The sequence below is a fragment of the Telmatherina bonti genome (genome assembly GCF_933228915.1).
Source record: "Telmatherina bonti genome assembly, chromosome: 5".
Classification (NCBI taxonomy): domain Eukaryota; kingdom Metazoa; phylum Chordata; class Actinopteri; order Atheriniformes; family Telmatherinidae; genus Telmatherina; species Telmatherina bonti.
In genome coordinates this window covers 32,707,985-32,723,069 of record NC_136623.1, presented here as the reverse complement: position 1 = coordinate 32,723,069, position 15,085 = coordinate 32,707,985, and the positions used below count along the sequence as shown (strand labels likewise).

Sequence of the window (15,085 nt, the reverse complement as noted above, 5' to 3'; positions counted from 1 at the left end):
GATTTGAGGTGGATCCCATAACTCTGACTGTCCCCACCTCCTGTACATTTCTGCACATATCCAGTTTTAATAAAAGGTCAAGTGCAGGTGTTGTCCAGAGCTGTCACGCCCTTTGTTGGTGTTAGACGGGAGTGTTGATTTGTATGCACTGAGAGGAGCAGAGCCTGAGGCATGTGCAGTCCAAGTGTGTCGATGTTTGCATGAGGAAACGTGTTGAGTGTGCTGTGTGTTGATGTGTGTGTAGTGAGGTGAGGCTGACAGACATGGTGAAGAGGAAAATTTAACCTCGACTGCTGGTAAAGGAGCAGTCCCACAGCACCTTATTAGTTTCTTACAAGTGTCTTGCAGGAGAGGGGTGTGTGTGTGTGCGTGCGTGCGTGTATGGGGGGGGGGGGGGGTGACTTTCATTAAGTGAGATTAAATCACATCAAATCCCTCAGATGCATGTCCTCAAGCCAAAAGCCCTCATTCCCCCTTTTAAAAATAGACAAATACACTTCAGGAAGGATTTGCTCTATTTGTTGGTGGCTGCTTGACAACCGGTTCCAGCGTTCCAGCTGCATGACGGGGGATGTCACGGCATGCGGGAAAAAGAGGACGTGTAAGGCGATGTTTTTCGACGTTGCCCTTTTCTTGATTCCACACCCACCTCCTCTTCACCAGCTCGCGACATGTTCTGAAGCAGTGCTGCTTTGCACCCGTCAGGCCCGATAACAGGCCGAGATGGCTGGAATATGGCACCATGGGATCCACGGTGACAGCCGGGAGAGATGCTCCACAACATCCCGCTAACAGTAAAGACAGCGTGACATCAATTCCACAGCAGGAAACAGAAAATCGATTGTGATCCGTCTTCCAGTAGCGCTGCTGGACAAGAGGTTAAACACGAAAACAAACCAGTCTTGTAACGTGCAGAGTTCATAAATCCGATTTATTCTGATACAGTATGTTTTATATTCATTCCAATGTTTGTTAGTGCATAACAGAACTGTAAATGTCGATTTCTGGGAGCAAAACTCTTCACACCTTAAGCACCATAAGTTCGTCATGTGTCTAGTATATACAATAACATATATCCATATCATATATATAAATTTCTTACAGTAAGCTATACTGTACATTAATTAAGTACACAGATCCTTCTTTACATTGGACTCGGCATGTTTTCTCACAATGCACAGGGTTCTTCATCCTGAAGCAGAGGCACTGAATTGATCCTTGTTTGGAAAAACAAACAAACAAACAAACAAACCCTCGAGGCTCAAGTCCGACCGTTCAACTACTGTTTGGCAACTGTGTCATAAGCAGGAAAAAGTGAATTTAAAAGAAAAAAAAAAAGGATGGAAAACATTTTCATAGAAAAAGATGGACAGCTCACTTGACAAACTTTGTCTGCAAAAGGCAATACATTCATTGGTACATTAACCCCAGCACATTTTTAGCAAAGATGTGTCTCGTCAGGCTTAAAGCCTTTAAATTCATTATGTTATAAATGAAATACTTCTTATTTTGCTCTATTTTATTGATAGCGTTCAGGATTTAAATGTCTGCAGTGTGCGCTTACAGAGAAGGCAGACATGGTGCTTTGTTGGTTTGATAAACATTGTCTGTTTGTGCGGATACACTTTATTATACCGATGACCTCAAGAGAACGCCAAGTAGAGAAACGCTGAATGAAGTAAACTCTGCCGGAAATTAACAGTTGCAAAACCCGTCTTTGGCAAATGCATTTCGCTGATAGTCTGACATGAATACAATTGTGATGTTAAAAAGAAACACACACACACAGACACACAAAAGGAAGCTGTAAAGTAACTGCTCTGCTACCCTAAAAGGTGCCATGTGCAGCAGTTTGCAACAATAAACCGTCAAATTATAATATATTTACTCGTCAAATAAAGCGCTGGAGATTTTGACATTAGTTGGGTTTCTCAAATGTATAAATAAATATAATAATAAAAAACATTCATATAGGCTTTTCAGCTTTTAGTCAGGGCTAACATCTGAATTCATTCCTCTCTGAAAGGTTTCTGTCGCTGATACGACCACCGACTGAATACAACAGTTATGTCCAAGAAATAAAGGATGTAAACTTTCGCGGTCAAGGAAATCTATATGATGACAATCTGCCCGTTCAATACTGGGAAATATTATTGAATTGCCTTTTTTGTTCACTTTGTGCTGTAAGTAAAGCAGAAAGTCTGATGGTGGATGAATTCTTGGTGGTATAAGAATCTTTAATCGCCACTTTTTTGTTGCAAATTCAACTAAATCTCCACTTTCGGGACGTTTAAAGGTTAAAAAACAAAATGAACACAGTTGGTTTTGCAGCTAAACTTATGATGCACATGTAAATTATAGGAGTTAACGCCTCCAGACTTACAGCTGTTAGCATCAACTCCCCACTCAGGTACCATTAACAAACACAGCAGGAGCGGACAACTTCAAAGGAGTGCCAAACAAAGGTCAAACTTAGGAAAACAACTTGGATTATACTGATGGCGGCGACATATACCTGTCCACATGTTGATATGAGGGTGATTGGAAATGATGATAAACTGACACAACTGCAGTTAGTTAATAACTGTAACAGATCTGATACACGCAGCACCTTTGAGCTACATTCACCAGTCCTTTACTCTCATGATCACACACACTCTCACACACACAAACACACACACACACAGACATAACTGACCTCAAGTAGTCAGTGCTGAGCGCAGTTCAACATGCGATTATTCTGCTTGTCTCTAGTTTTTTGTAGCAAACTCCATCATGCAGTTTAAATCTCAGGCCTGACTGGGACCAAGTTAAAAGCTAAATATTGAAAAGTTACATTTCAATAACTCTTTTTTTATTGAAATCTAATAAGTTTTAAATATGAAAACACAAAGGAAATTCTGAACAATTATAAAAAAAAAAAAAAAATCAAATCTTTCTTTTTCCTACATGTAGATATTTGGAAGGATGTATTTATGCGAACTTGTGTGTATGAATTCATGTGAACATGAGTGAGCAGATGTATTTCCCTTTCTTTTTTGCACCATCTTTTTCACAGATACAGTGAGATAAGCAGGAAGATCTTCACCAAAAACAACAGAAAGCAAAACAGATACGTAAGAAAATAAACTTTCTCTGGTCACATTAGAGAATTTCCTCATAGAACAGCAGGTATGCCTGAGAGTTGAGTACCCTGGACTCTGGTACCGTCTGAACTGTGGTGTCACTGACGTACACCCACTGGCCCTGGGAGCTGCTGCCCGCATCCCTCGCACCTAGAAAACACACAAATACCACGAGTCACAAAGGGTGCCGTGGAGCCTGAGAAAAACAACAAACACAGTGTGGTGAGGTCAGTGTTTTCATTTCTACTGACAGAGGAGTGTGTATATTGGAGGCGTTGGTATATTTGCATAGTTAGTAGGGCTGTGACAATATGCTTTTGTCCCGATTCAGATCCATTCGGATTTTTTGGGAGCAGATTTAATTTAAATTTTGATCCTCACGATTCCTCAATATTGCTGATTTATTGTCGGCTAAAAACAAACAAAAAAAAAAATTAAATAAATAAATAAATAAATAAAATAAATAAATAAAAATATAGAAAAATGTACAAAACTTTTTTTTGTTCGTCATTTTTCTTCATTTCAATGAAGAAAAAAACAGCACAGTAGCCAGACCACCATTCTGCTGCTATAATGCCAAAAAAGACAAGTAAAAAGATCAATAAAAACTGACAAAAATGTTATCATGGATTATTTTTAGTTATTTGGGGAAAAAAAAAAAAAAAAATTCAATAAAAAAATCCATTTTAAAATTGTGAAGCAAAAAATCTCAATACTCCATTTTTGGATTAGATTTTCCCACTCCTAATAGTTCGTGTGCTAATGGCAACTCTGCTCAATTAAAGTTGGTGAGCACCAAAAACAGCATACCAGTAAAGGCACCTCCGACCAGCTGCTTGTTTTGGAGCCTCAGATCCCTGACCCTTGGAGACCTGACGGTCAACGAGTCAACCATGAACTCTTCTGCATGCCAAAGTATTTTACCGTTAAGTGTGAGACTGACAGCTAAAGCAAGTGAAGAACAATGGGCCAAAATGTCTCCATAATGACGTGATAAACAGAGAGAGAAAATAGTTACTTCATGTAGTGGTGGCTCGGCGAAGTATTGAATCATGCAGGAGTTCACTTCTTTTACATCTTGGCTTAATGTTTAGGCTGGAAAGTAGTGCAATTTGTTGTCTAACTGAGGCGGAATAAAGGGTCGCAAGGAGTTGTTTATTTGCACAGCTTAACTATATTGCATGTAGAGCAAATAAATGTTGGGATTTTCTCTAAATGAAGACGGGGAGTTGTCCTATAAGGCAACAGCTGGTAGACTTTGGAAATTAAGCTAAACCTGGTCAAATGTGGACCGGGTATAAGTTAGCTCGAACCAAGAGAGGCTCACGACACTGCAAAGCATTTAACAGCTGCACTGGACAGTCTTCATCATATAGCAATCAGTTTTACTCCAACATGAAGATTTTATACTCAGTATGGAGGAGCAAAGCTAAAGCAACTACACAATCAAGAGGAGTCAAATTTCAAGTTGTTTCACAGCTGATCTACCCACCAAGGATCATTAACCAAGTAGGATTTAGAGAACAAACCCACTTTTTATAGACTCACATACACTGGAATTTATGGACTTAGTTCAATTTAAAACATTGCAAATAAAATACAAAGCAAGTAAAAATTTTACTGCCAAAAAACTATTCAGAAACTGTTCACAGAAAGAGGAGGAAGGTATAAAAGAAGCGAAAAGAGTAAAACAATGAAAAGTGTGTGCATATCAAGCTGTGGGGCGACTTTGTGGAACAATCTGGACGAAGAATTAAAGCAAAACACAAACATAAATATATTAAAAAAGAGGTACTAAGAAGTACTTCTGATAAAATACATAGATGAGGAATAAAAAAACCAAACAAAAAAAAAAGATAACAAAGGAGATCTTATTTGTTGGTGGATATTTATGTAGTCATATATGTAGCTATGGGTGTAAGTATGCGTATATGTTTATATTAAAGTGAATAAGTATGTAGTATATGGTTATTGTGTGGTACAGACATGAACCAAGATGAGTAGAAAGGGGTGGGAATTTAAAAAAAAGTATATGCTTCTTCCTAATTCTTTTTAAAAAAAAATTCTTTAAGCAATCACTTGATGATACATTGTTATTGTTGTTGCTGTTGTTATTGTTGTTGTTATTATTAATATTATTAATATTAACCCTAAGAAGGCAGTAAAATGCTCAGACACACGGAAGTGTTTGCAAAACCTTGATTCAGAGCAGCTGGAGATCCATGTTCGGAGCTTTCTGAGTGAAAGGAGGAGTAATTTGCTTTTCAAAGCCGATATTAAATCAAAAATCGCAAAATATAGTTGTGAAATGAAACATGTAAAACATTAAAATGATACAGAAGTTATTCAAACAATTAGAGAAGCTACAGCAGAAAATAAACACTACTAAAGAATAATTTTTGATACAAGGTCTTAACTATTGAGCCAGCAGTCATCATAACAACAAGCTGACACCTTTGTGTGACTAACTACAGCCTTCAACTTTAAGTCTTACATTAGCTTATTAGCAACAAGGGCAAATAATTACTTGAGTTTCCTGCTTAAGTAATGATTGTTTAGTACTTTTCTGTGAATGGACAGTCTCCTTGAAAAAGAGGAAAAAAGGAGACAACATGACTCTATCAAGCACAAAGATCTCTATTCATTCTTACTTCCAGGTTACAGGGAGTCCAGTCTTTGATACGCAAACACTGACCTCTTTTATGAACCTCACACAACACAGAGACACAGAAGGAATGCACAGATTCCCTTAAAAGGACTCAAAAGAGCTGATCCCTGACCTGACAGGTTCTTGTGGTGCTGTTCTGTTTTCCTCTGGGGTGCACGCACTTTAACATACGCAGTGTAGTGGCCTCCACGCATTGAGCCACTGTGTTCAACAATCCCATAGAGGCTGTACAGGACGCGCTCACCGGCTGCCAGGTTCTAATAAAAATAAAATAAATATATATATTAGCAACCAGTGTAACAGTACATCATCCAAGACTAGTAACAACAAAGGATTTTCGCAGCTAAGGGAAGGTGTGGAAAGTAAAAAATCTAAAAGTACTTATATCAGACAATTGACATAGAATACATTAACTAAAGGTAAGTTGATCATTTCCCCACTAACATGTACCTTACTTTACTTTTTGACATTGCAGCAGCACAAACAACAGTGTGTGATACCTTGCAGGATGCAGAACAAAACGGAGCCAAATCCAAGATCAGAGGAAAGTCAACATGGCGATTCACCTTCCGGAGGTTCATCCCTGCCTTAATACATGCACACAAACAAAAACAACACAGTGGAAGTTACTGGGAGACAAGTTTACATGAAATCACTTTAAGTTTTAATAAAAAAGGAGGCGGCTGAAAAGCAAACGTGTGGCTGCCAACCTGGTGGAAGCGTTTTAAATGCAATGTGATGACAGGAGGCAACAAGGATATCAGCATCTGCTTCCTCGCACTGGTGTAAATCTTCTCCGCCTTTTTATCTATGCAAACAACACAAAACACTCAAATGTCAAATCTAACAGGTAAAACAATAAACCAGATGAGACACAAATCCAGCTGATTAGATGATCAGCTATCAGAGCTGCACATGTAGCCAAACTCTCAGCCATGGGGAGTGCACTGAGTAGCAGGAAGAGTGATGGTTTTTATTCCACAGGAAATATAAAATGAGACAATGTAGCCTCTTAACATCTGAAGTTGTGTATTTTTATTCTTCTACCACTCACAGTTCAGCCCCACCTTTCCCTCTGTGTCTGTTAGTTACAGACAGGTGAGTATCTTTCTATATTTTATAGATCTTATATTTCTATATTTCTTATGAAATTGACTGAGAAAATGTCATGAGTGTGCCAAGCTGTCACCAAAGCAAAAGGTGGTTACTTTGAAGAATAAAAAATATACAACATATTCTGGTTTATTTACCACTTTTCTGTTTACTACATAATTCCACGTGTTCCTTCATAGTGTGGATGTATTTAGTTGTACTCTGCAATTAAGAAAATGAAAAAAATGAAGAAAAACCACTGAGTGAGGAGGTGTGTCCAAACTTTTGACTGGTACTGTATGTGTGTGTATATATAAACTAACATTAAATGCAACAGTGGCCTGAACAAACTGCAGCTAATTTTCTTTGGAGCACAGCCAGAAGAGTCATGAGCATGTTTGCTTCTCCTTCCTATTCCCTTGATTCCCAACAGCGCTGTGAGCTGAGCACATTAAATTTCATTTAACGAGTCATTTTACATCAAAGACGCTGTTGACGGCAATTATAACAGACAAGGTCACGTTATTGTTATTATATCTACAGCCAACATGTGAGCCATCACAGTATTTTGGATACTTCTGCACCAAACATGTCAACCTGTGATTTAATGAGATGAACATTGATCTCGTTGAATTTACTTTCCTTTATCGGTCGTCTGCAAGACGACACGCCTGACTGGGATCCTATTGTGCTGCAGAGGTTCCAGATGCTTCCCCTTACCTGCTGAGGTGCTTTTGCGCAGCTGCTTCTGCCTGCGTTCGGTGCAGCTCTCACAAAGCAGCTTGTTGTTGCCCATCAGCAGCTCCACAGAGGTGAACTGGTGGAGGCAGGACTGGATGGAGCACTCTTTGGAGCTGGGGGTGTAGCTGTGTGACAGAGCCTGGAAGGCTCCCTGGTGGTGTTGGTGGTGGAGATTATCTCGGGTCTGAGTTTCTCCCTGCTCCTCTAGAGAACAGTGAGCGGCAGCGGAGTTGTCCCCGAGAGCGAAGCCTAGGTTGACTTTAGAAACCCCAGAAACCAGCTGCTCTACAGCGCCACACTGTCTGGTGGAGGATGATGATGAGGGAGAGGAGGAAGAAACAGGCGTAGGGGATGGAGTGAGTGTGGAAGCAGAAGAGGGAGTGGACGTGTGTCCGTGGCTGTGGCTGGAAGGCCGTGGGGCCCACTCACTCTCGGAGGCCTCGCTGTCTGCATCATTGCTGCTGTCTTGAGCGCCTGAGTCTCTTTCGCTGCCGTCTGACAGGCTGCCAGCAGCTGCCATCTTACAAACCGATACGCCGCGAGAAAATCCGCCAGTGACCCCCTCCTCCTCTGTTCGCTCCGGACCACAGCCCGCTCCCTTCTCCTCCACGGAGCTGGAGGACCTCCTGCTCAGCTGTTTCTGTGGGTGAGGGTATGAGAGCTTTACAAGTTTCATTTTTCAACATCAGACATCTCTGCTGATCAATTTTTAAAATATTTTTTCCTTACATTTTTGCATTTATTCCTAATTTCATGTAAATGTAATTTTCTTACACATTTTGACATGAAACTAAGCCAAAAGTTGAATGTAAATGTTGTGTGTTGATTCAAAGGATTTTAAAACCAGCACTCTGCATAAAGGACTCAGAAGAGTCCAGCATGACAGATTATTATTTATTATTATTAAATGACTGGAATCTGATGGCAAAATAAATTTAAAAAAAAAACCTGTTCATTCATCGCTAATTTAAGACATGCAGCAGTTAAAAATATGAACAATCATCTACATAACACATGTTGACTATCAGTGTTGTTTAGGTTCATATATGATCTGAATGTGTTTAACTAAAATATTCTAGGTGCCCGTGATGGACTGGTGACCTGTCCAAGGTGTACCTCCCTCTTGCCCAGTGATTGCTGGGATAGACTCCACCTTCCCCACAACTCTGAATTAAACAAAGCAGTTCAATGTATTTAAGTATGGATGTATGTATAGATGTATGTATAGATGGATGGATGTATAGATAGATAGATGTATAGATAGATGTATAGATAGATAGATGTATAGATAGATGTATAGATAGATAGATGTATAGATAGATGTATAGATGTATAGATAGATAGATGTATAGATGTATAGATAGATGTATAGATGTATAGATAGATGTATAGATGTATAGATAGATGTATAGATGTATAGATAGATAGATGTATAGATGTATAGATAGATAGATGTATAGATGTATAGATAGATAGATGTATAGATGTATAGATAGATAGATGTATAGATAGATAGATGTATAGATGTATAGATAGATGTATAGATAGATAGATGTATAGATGTATAGATAGATAGATAGATAGATAGATGTATAGATGTATAGATAGATAGATAGATGTATAGATGTATAGATAGATAGATGTATAGATAGATGTATAGATAGATAGATGTATAGATAGATGTATAGATGTATAGATAGATAGATGTATAGATAGATGTATAGATGTATAGATAGATGTATAGATGTATAGATAGATGTATAGATGTATAGATAGATGTATAGATGTATAGATAGATAGATGTATAGATAAATGTATAGATGTATAGATGTATAGATAGATAGATGTATAGATAGATAGATAGATGTATAGATGTATAGATAGATAGATGTATAGATGTATAGATAGATAGATGTATAGATGTATAGATAGATGTATAGATAGATAGATGTATAGATGTATAGATAGATAGATAGATGTATAGATGTATAGATGTATAGATAGATGTATAGATGTATAGATGTATAGATAGATGTATAGATGTATAGATAGATAGATGTATAGATAGATAGATAGATGTATAGATAGATGTATAGATGTATAGATGTATAGATAGATAGATGTATAGATGTATAGATAGATAGATGTATAGATAAATGTATAGATGTATAGATGTATAGATAGATGTATAGATGTATAGATGTATAGATAGATGTATAGATGTATAGATAGATAGATGTATAGATAAATGTATAGATGTATAGATGTATAGATAGATGTATAGATGTATAGATAGATAGATGTATAGATGTATAGATAGATAGATGTATAGATAAATGTATAGATGTATAGATGTATAGATGTATAGATAGATGTATAGATGTATAGATAGATAGATGTATAGATAGATAGATAGGTGTATAGATGTATAGATAGATAGATAGATGTATAGATGTATAGATAGATAGATAGATAGATAGATTTATTTTAGGTACAGAACTTTGAATTTGAGATGCAATTTCTTACATTTATCCACTTGTAAATATCAACATAATAAGGATCCACAACTGGGAAATCATGCAAAAAAAAAAAAAAATTTTTACCATCTAAGCCGAGCAATTTGCACCCGTCACCAGCTTTCAGATAAAGAATAAAAATGTTATCTTTCATAAACAAAACTACACTCAATTATAATCAATGTATCAGAAAAAAAAACATCAGGAGAAAGAAGCACTGTATGACTCGGTTCATGCATGATTCCTCACCTGTCCGCTTAGTTTGCGGGTGTTTTTGTTGACAGCGTGTGATACAGAATGGACCGGCTCATTGTGAGCTGTGTGGATGTCCTGCTCACGGCTGCTCTTCGCCAACCGTCCAGGGTTGGATGGTTTTGATGTCTGATAACATACAACAACGAAGAAAAACATGCTGATTGACCTCATATCTCCAAATTGTCTAATATGCACAGTGTTTAATATCAGCTTTTAAAACTAGCATCTGTTTAATCATTAAGTTAGACGCTGAAAGGAATAAATCATCATCTACATTATTCATAATGTACTGTTTAGTGCAGCAGCTCACCCTCTCCTCTATGATGGGTAAAGAGATGTCTATGAAAGCCTCCTTTACAGTGGAGATCTGAAAATGAAGATACTAAGCATGATTATGTGGCAACACACAGATTTACACCTTTTTCTTTATTGAAATGAATTTCCTGCTGCAGTTTTTTAAGCATGTCTGAAGGGGAGCTGCTGTGTTTCAGGTTTTCCTTCCTCAGCTCCACACCTGGTGCTCTCTTTCCTGCAGGGGGGTGCTTCAGTTTGGCACTTGCCTTATTAACCACCCTGAGCTCTCCATGTCCAGGCCTGCTGTAAACAGTAGGTACTGGAGCTGGTTTTTGAAAGTCTTTTTGTTTGTTTTCATATCTTTTCCATTTCTGTACTTATTTTTGAGGGTCACCATTTTACTGGGGGGAAATATTCCCTATAAAACAGCATAACTGGGGTTTACTTTTAGCAGACTTGACTTCAGGTCAATGAAAACCATCTTTTGGCATGAGGGCATTACCATCTACATGCCTCTCTGGTATTAAATTAAAGCAATAAATCACAACAATAAGGGTGTGAAAGGTTTCAGAACGTAGTTTGACTCGGCTTCACATTTATCCGAGAGCAGCTTGGGTCTGGATTAGCTGCCTTTATGAGCGTAAAGCTCTCCAGCAGTAGGTCTGAGGACACAACACGTTGAGTCGTGAACGACTGATTCACACTTGCTATTTCTCATCCATGCACTTACATGCTCACACTCTTCACACATAATTGTGTTGGTGAGCTCGCCTACAAAGATGCGATCGACAAAGTTCATCTTCACTCCTTCTTTTCCGTACGCTGAGGAGAAAAACAAAACAGATTAATTCAGCAGGTTTAAACTCATAACATGCAGGTGAGATGTTAAATCACTAATAGTTAAATAATTAAACTCCCTTGTAATAAAGAATACAGCTGTAAAAGGTTCTTTTCTGACAGTAAATAATGTTTTTTTCTCGTTTACATTTAATTGTTTGCTGTTTGTTTAGTTGTTTTCCAACTAACCACCACAAGGTGGGGCTATTGATCTGGGACATCAGTGTCGTGCTGCGTTCTTGTGAACCTTTGACTTGGCGTTTGGTCTCCTCATCTGCCGTCTTCTCTGTGGGATTATTGAAAGCCTTCAAAATGCCAGCTTTCACTCTCTGCACACAGGAAACACAGAATAATACAACGTTTTCATAAATTCATTATTATTAACAGTGTAAATAAAACTGTAAGGGTGGGGATGCTTTCTTCGTTTTTTTTTTTCTACCTCCCTCCCATTAGTGATTTATCACAATCTTGCCTGCAGCCGAGTCTGACAGGTATACCCATTATACGTATCATTAGTGTATAAAATAATCATTGTGCTTGTCTTGAAATGTTACCATGTACCATGTTAAATCTCTTAATTAACTGTGCACGTTTGTGTGTGTGTGTACGTTCTGCACAGAGGCCACTTATTGAAGGTGACGTGGTCAGTGAGTGTGTTGGTGAGAGAGCTGTGAAGAGGCACAGCCACAGTAAAGCACCAATCAATAGATAATTGGCCATAGTCTATGTCTGAGTCGAGACCAATCAGCCCCCATTGTCCCGGGACCCACGCACTGGACTGCCTATTTAGGTCAAAAAGTCCCGTTAATCCCATCCTGGCTAGTCTGCACCCCACTCAGCCGGCAAAGTCAAACCAGGCTGTGGTACGTCTACTAATTAATTACCAGTAACCCCCATCCTCCCCTTTTTCTCCCCAAAGTAACAGCGTGCACTGTCCCACACTGGAAAGGCCGCAGGGAGGTGGTGTTGGGGGGGCCGCGAGGAGGGCTGCTGGTACGAGGGTGGAGGCGCAGAAACTAAAATTAAGACACAGCAAAGAAGGCCAGTCCATGCCCTGAGAGAGAAATACCTACTGTCTCAGATAATTGGTGATAAATGACTGGGTCCAAATTAGCATATTCAGATCTCTGATACTAATGGCCAATCAACACAAACACTTAGGGCCTCTAAAAGGTTAGTGACACACAAAGAAAAGGAAGCAGTCTATCACTGACACACACACACACACACACACACACACACACACACACACATGCAAGGTCCATTTAAACTTTATTTATGTGCCATTTCTTCAGTATCTTTGAGCAGACTGGATTTAATCCAGGTGAGTTCATCATAATTTGTGTCCCACATATATGTTAGAGAAAAATAATATATATGAATGACCTTCCACTGTTTATGTGGTCTTTGCTAGTGAGTGTGATATAATGTAAATAGACATTTAAATCATTCTAATAAAAAAATGTTGGGTCAAAGTACCACTGTATCTGCTGTAAAAATTAGTTTCTGAGTGAATGAATAGAGACTATACCCCCTCCCTCCTTACCTCCTTGATTGGAAGCAGGCTCATGGTTCTATGTGTTGTGTGTGTGTGTGTGTGTGTGTGAGAGTTGGAGGGGGCCATGGGTGACCCTCAAGCACAATGGAACGGCCCTGGAGCCCATTCAGCAGCTGTGGGTTTCCCAAGATCACACAATGATGCCGGTTGTGCCACTTGCAAGTCCCCTAAGTGGCACAACTGTTAGTGTTCACAGGTCTGAATAGAAGCAGGGGAGCCGAGCCTGTGGCCCCTACTGGGGCCCGAGGCTGACCACTAAACACACCCGCTAACTTCTCCTCCTTGGTTCGCATAGTCACTGGTGGGCTCACCAAAGAGCTGCTGTGGGGTCTCCTAATTGCCCTGTGGAGGGTATTTGTGGAGCGGGGGGGCACTCAGCTCAGCCTGATGAACTTCACGACCAACTTTTCAATATTACTGCATTTTTAGGTGGAAAATTATTGAAAATAAGGCGTAGAAATAGGTGAAATACTGCACAGTCCAGGCTTTTAATACGGTTCACCTGCTGTAGATCCTTTTAAAGCCCTTTTATTCTCCTTTCTTGAAGTTTCTTCAGTAATTCAAAGACACTATAGGGAATTTTTTTTCAAATGCTCTTAAAGAATCATCTTGTTGCTGTAAAAATACTATTTTATGTCTGCATTGTGCGTACCGTGGTCAGGTGTTTCTAATCACCATAATCAGCTGTGTGTCATTATGTCGTATTTTCTCTGCAGTGATTGGCTGGAGTGGCGCGCTGGGATGAACATAAGGCAGGAGTGGGCAGTGCTCAGGCGGAGGTCAACGCCAACCTCTGAACTTAGTGTTTGCTTCTGGTTGTTTTGAGTTGGGAGTCACCGGTAGTCCAGTTTTCAGTCTTGGTACGTTTGGTTATGGGAGCAGCCCAGTTCCTACAGCCCACTGCGTGGCTGGTTTGAGACTGCTCCCCTCTTTTGTTTATTTCGGCTGGGGCTCCTTTCCTCCATTGTTTCCATGGTTTATTAAATAAATTTTAGTAAAATGTTGCTGATTGGTGGTGTTCTTTCTTATATGTTATGGTTCCTACACTTGAGCCGTATTATTGTTTTGTTTAAGGACTGTAACAGTCTGTCAAACTGATTTTGTCTTGGCTTTTTATAGGTTTATAACTAAAAAAAAAAAAAGAAAAACAAAAGTACTTTTGCGACAGGCTGCAAGTTACAAAATGCCAAAACATACAATTTAGAATTGGTTCTTTGCTGAGTTCTTGTGTGCAAACACAACACTGAGTTAGGTGCCTTTGTTATGCTTGAATGACTCACAGATCAGTGTTAAAGGGGTTAACAAATAAAAAATATTTTCCTTTTGAAAAAGTCTGCTGCAAGGGTTGTATTATAAGGTGCAGAAAACTTTGGAAAACAGGAACTGCTGTTAAAGACTAACTTAGCAGAATATAAGGAACCTGAGGAGTGATTCTATGTTTTACAGCAGCAGTGTCTTGCTTACAGCTGATAACTTTACACATTTCTACTGCTGCTACTTTATAATCAAGAGTTAAAAACTTGAACAACTTTTAAAAGAATGGTACAAATAAAATAAATACTGTACATAAATGTGCTGTTCATGGTGCACATCGACTCACTTTGGTTTCCTCGACTCGTATGGAGTCCAGTAAGTAGTGCAGAAGCTCCTGACTGTCCTGTTGCTGGTAACCCTTGAAGCGTGGAGCTCTGCAACAGAACAAAAACATTACAATGGATGAAAACCAAGGGGAAAAAAAAAAGAAATAACCTCTAATAAGATGAGAAATGACAAAGCTTGTTAAAAGGGGATGTTTAATGAATGAAGCCAGTAAAAATACCTCCAAACAAGTGAAATTAACAACTGCTGTATAAGTAAAATCCTAAAATCCCACCTGACAACATGGGTGTGTAGTTCTTACACCATTTACCACTGATATATCTGTCACAGTGGATGCCAGTGGATTAAACATTCAGATAGCTACATTCATTTAGCTCGATTGGATTGATCCAGCTCCAGT

General features: G+C 38.9%; 1 protein-coding gene across 3 annotated transcripts in view; it reads right to left on the bottom strand.

Moving 5' to 3' along the window:
- Positions 1 to 1,006: 1,006 nt before the first annotated feature.
- The window catches only part of usp45 (ubiquitin specific peptidase 45), a 52,836-nt gene continuing 38,757 nt past the window's right edge, over positions 1,007 to 15,085 (bottom strand). For all 3 annotated transcript variants that reach the window (XM_079241413.1, XM_079241415.1, XM_079241414.1), the window contains exons 9-18: positions 14,687 to 14,774; positions 11,776 to 11,857; positions 11,422 to 11,513; positions 10,708 to 10,764; positions 10,392 to 10,523; positions 7,606 to 8,266; positions 6,504 to 6,601; positions 6,294 to 6,380; positions 5,906 to 6,050; positions 1,007 to 3,275 (exon numbers count right to left, since the gene is read on the bottom strand). In XM_079241413.1, the coding sequence (XP_079097539.1) occupies positions 3,145 to 3,275; positions 5,906 to 6,050; positions 6,294 to 6,380; positions 6,504 to 6,601; positions 7,606 to 8,266; positions 10,392 to 10,523; positions 10,708 to 10,764; positions 11,422 to 11,513; positions 11,776 to 11,857; positions 14,687 to 14,774 (1,573 nt within the window). In that variant the 3' untranslated portion in view covers positions 1,007 to 3,144. The remainder of the gene's footprint in view (positions 3,276 to 5,905; positions 6,051 to 6,293; positions 6,381 to 6,503; positions 6,602 to 7,605; positions 8,267 to 10,391; positions 10,524 to 10,707; positions 10,765 to 11,421; positions 11,514 to 11,775; positions 11,858 to 14,686; positions 14,775 to 15,085) is intronic.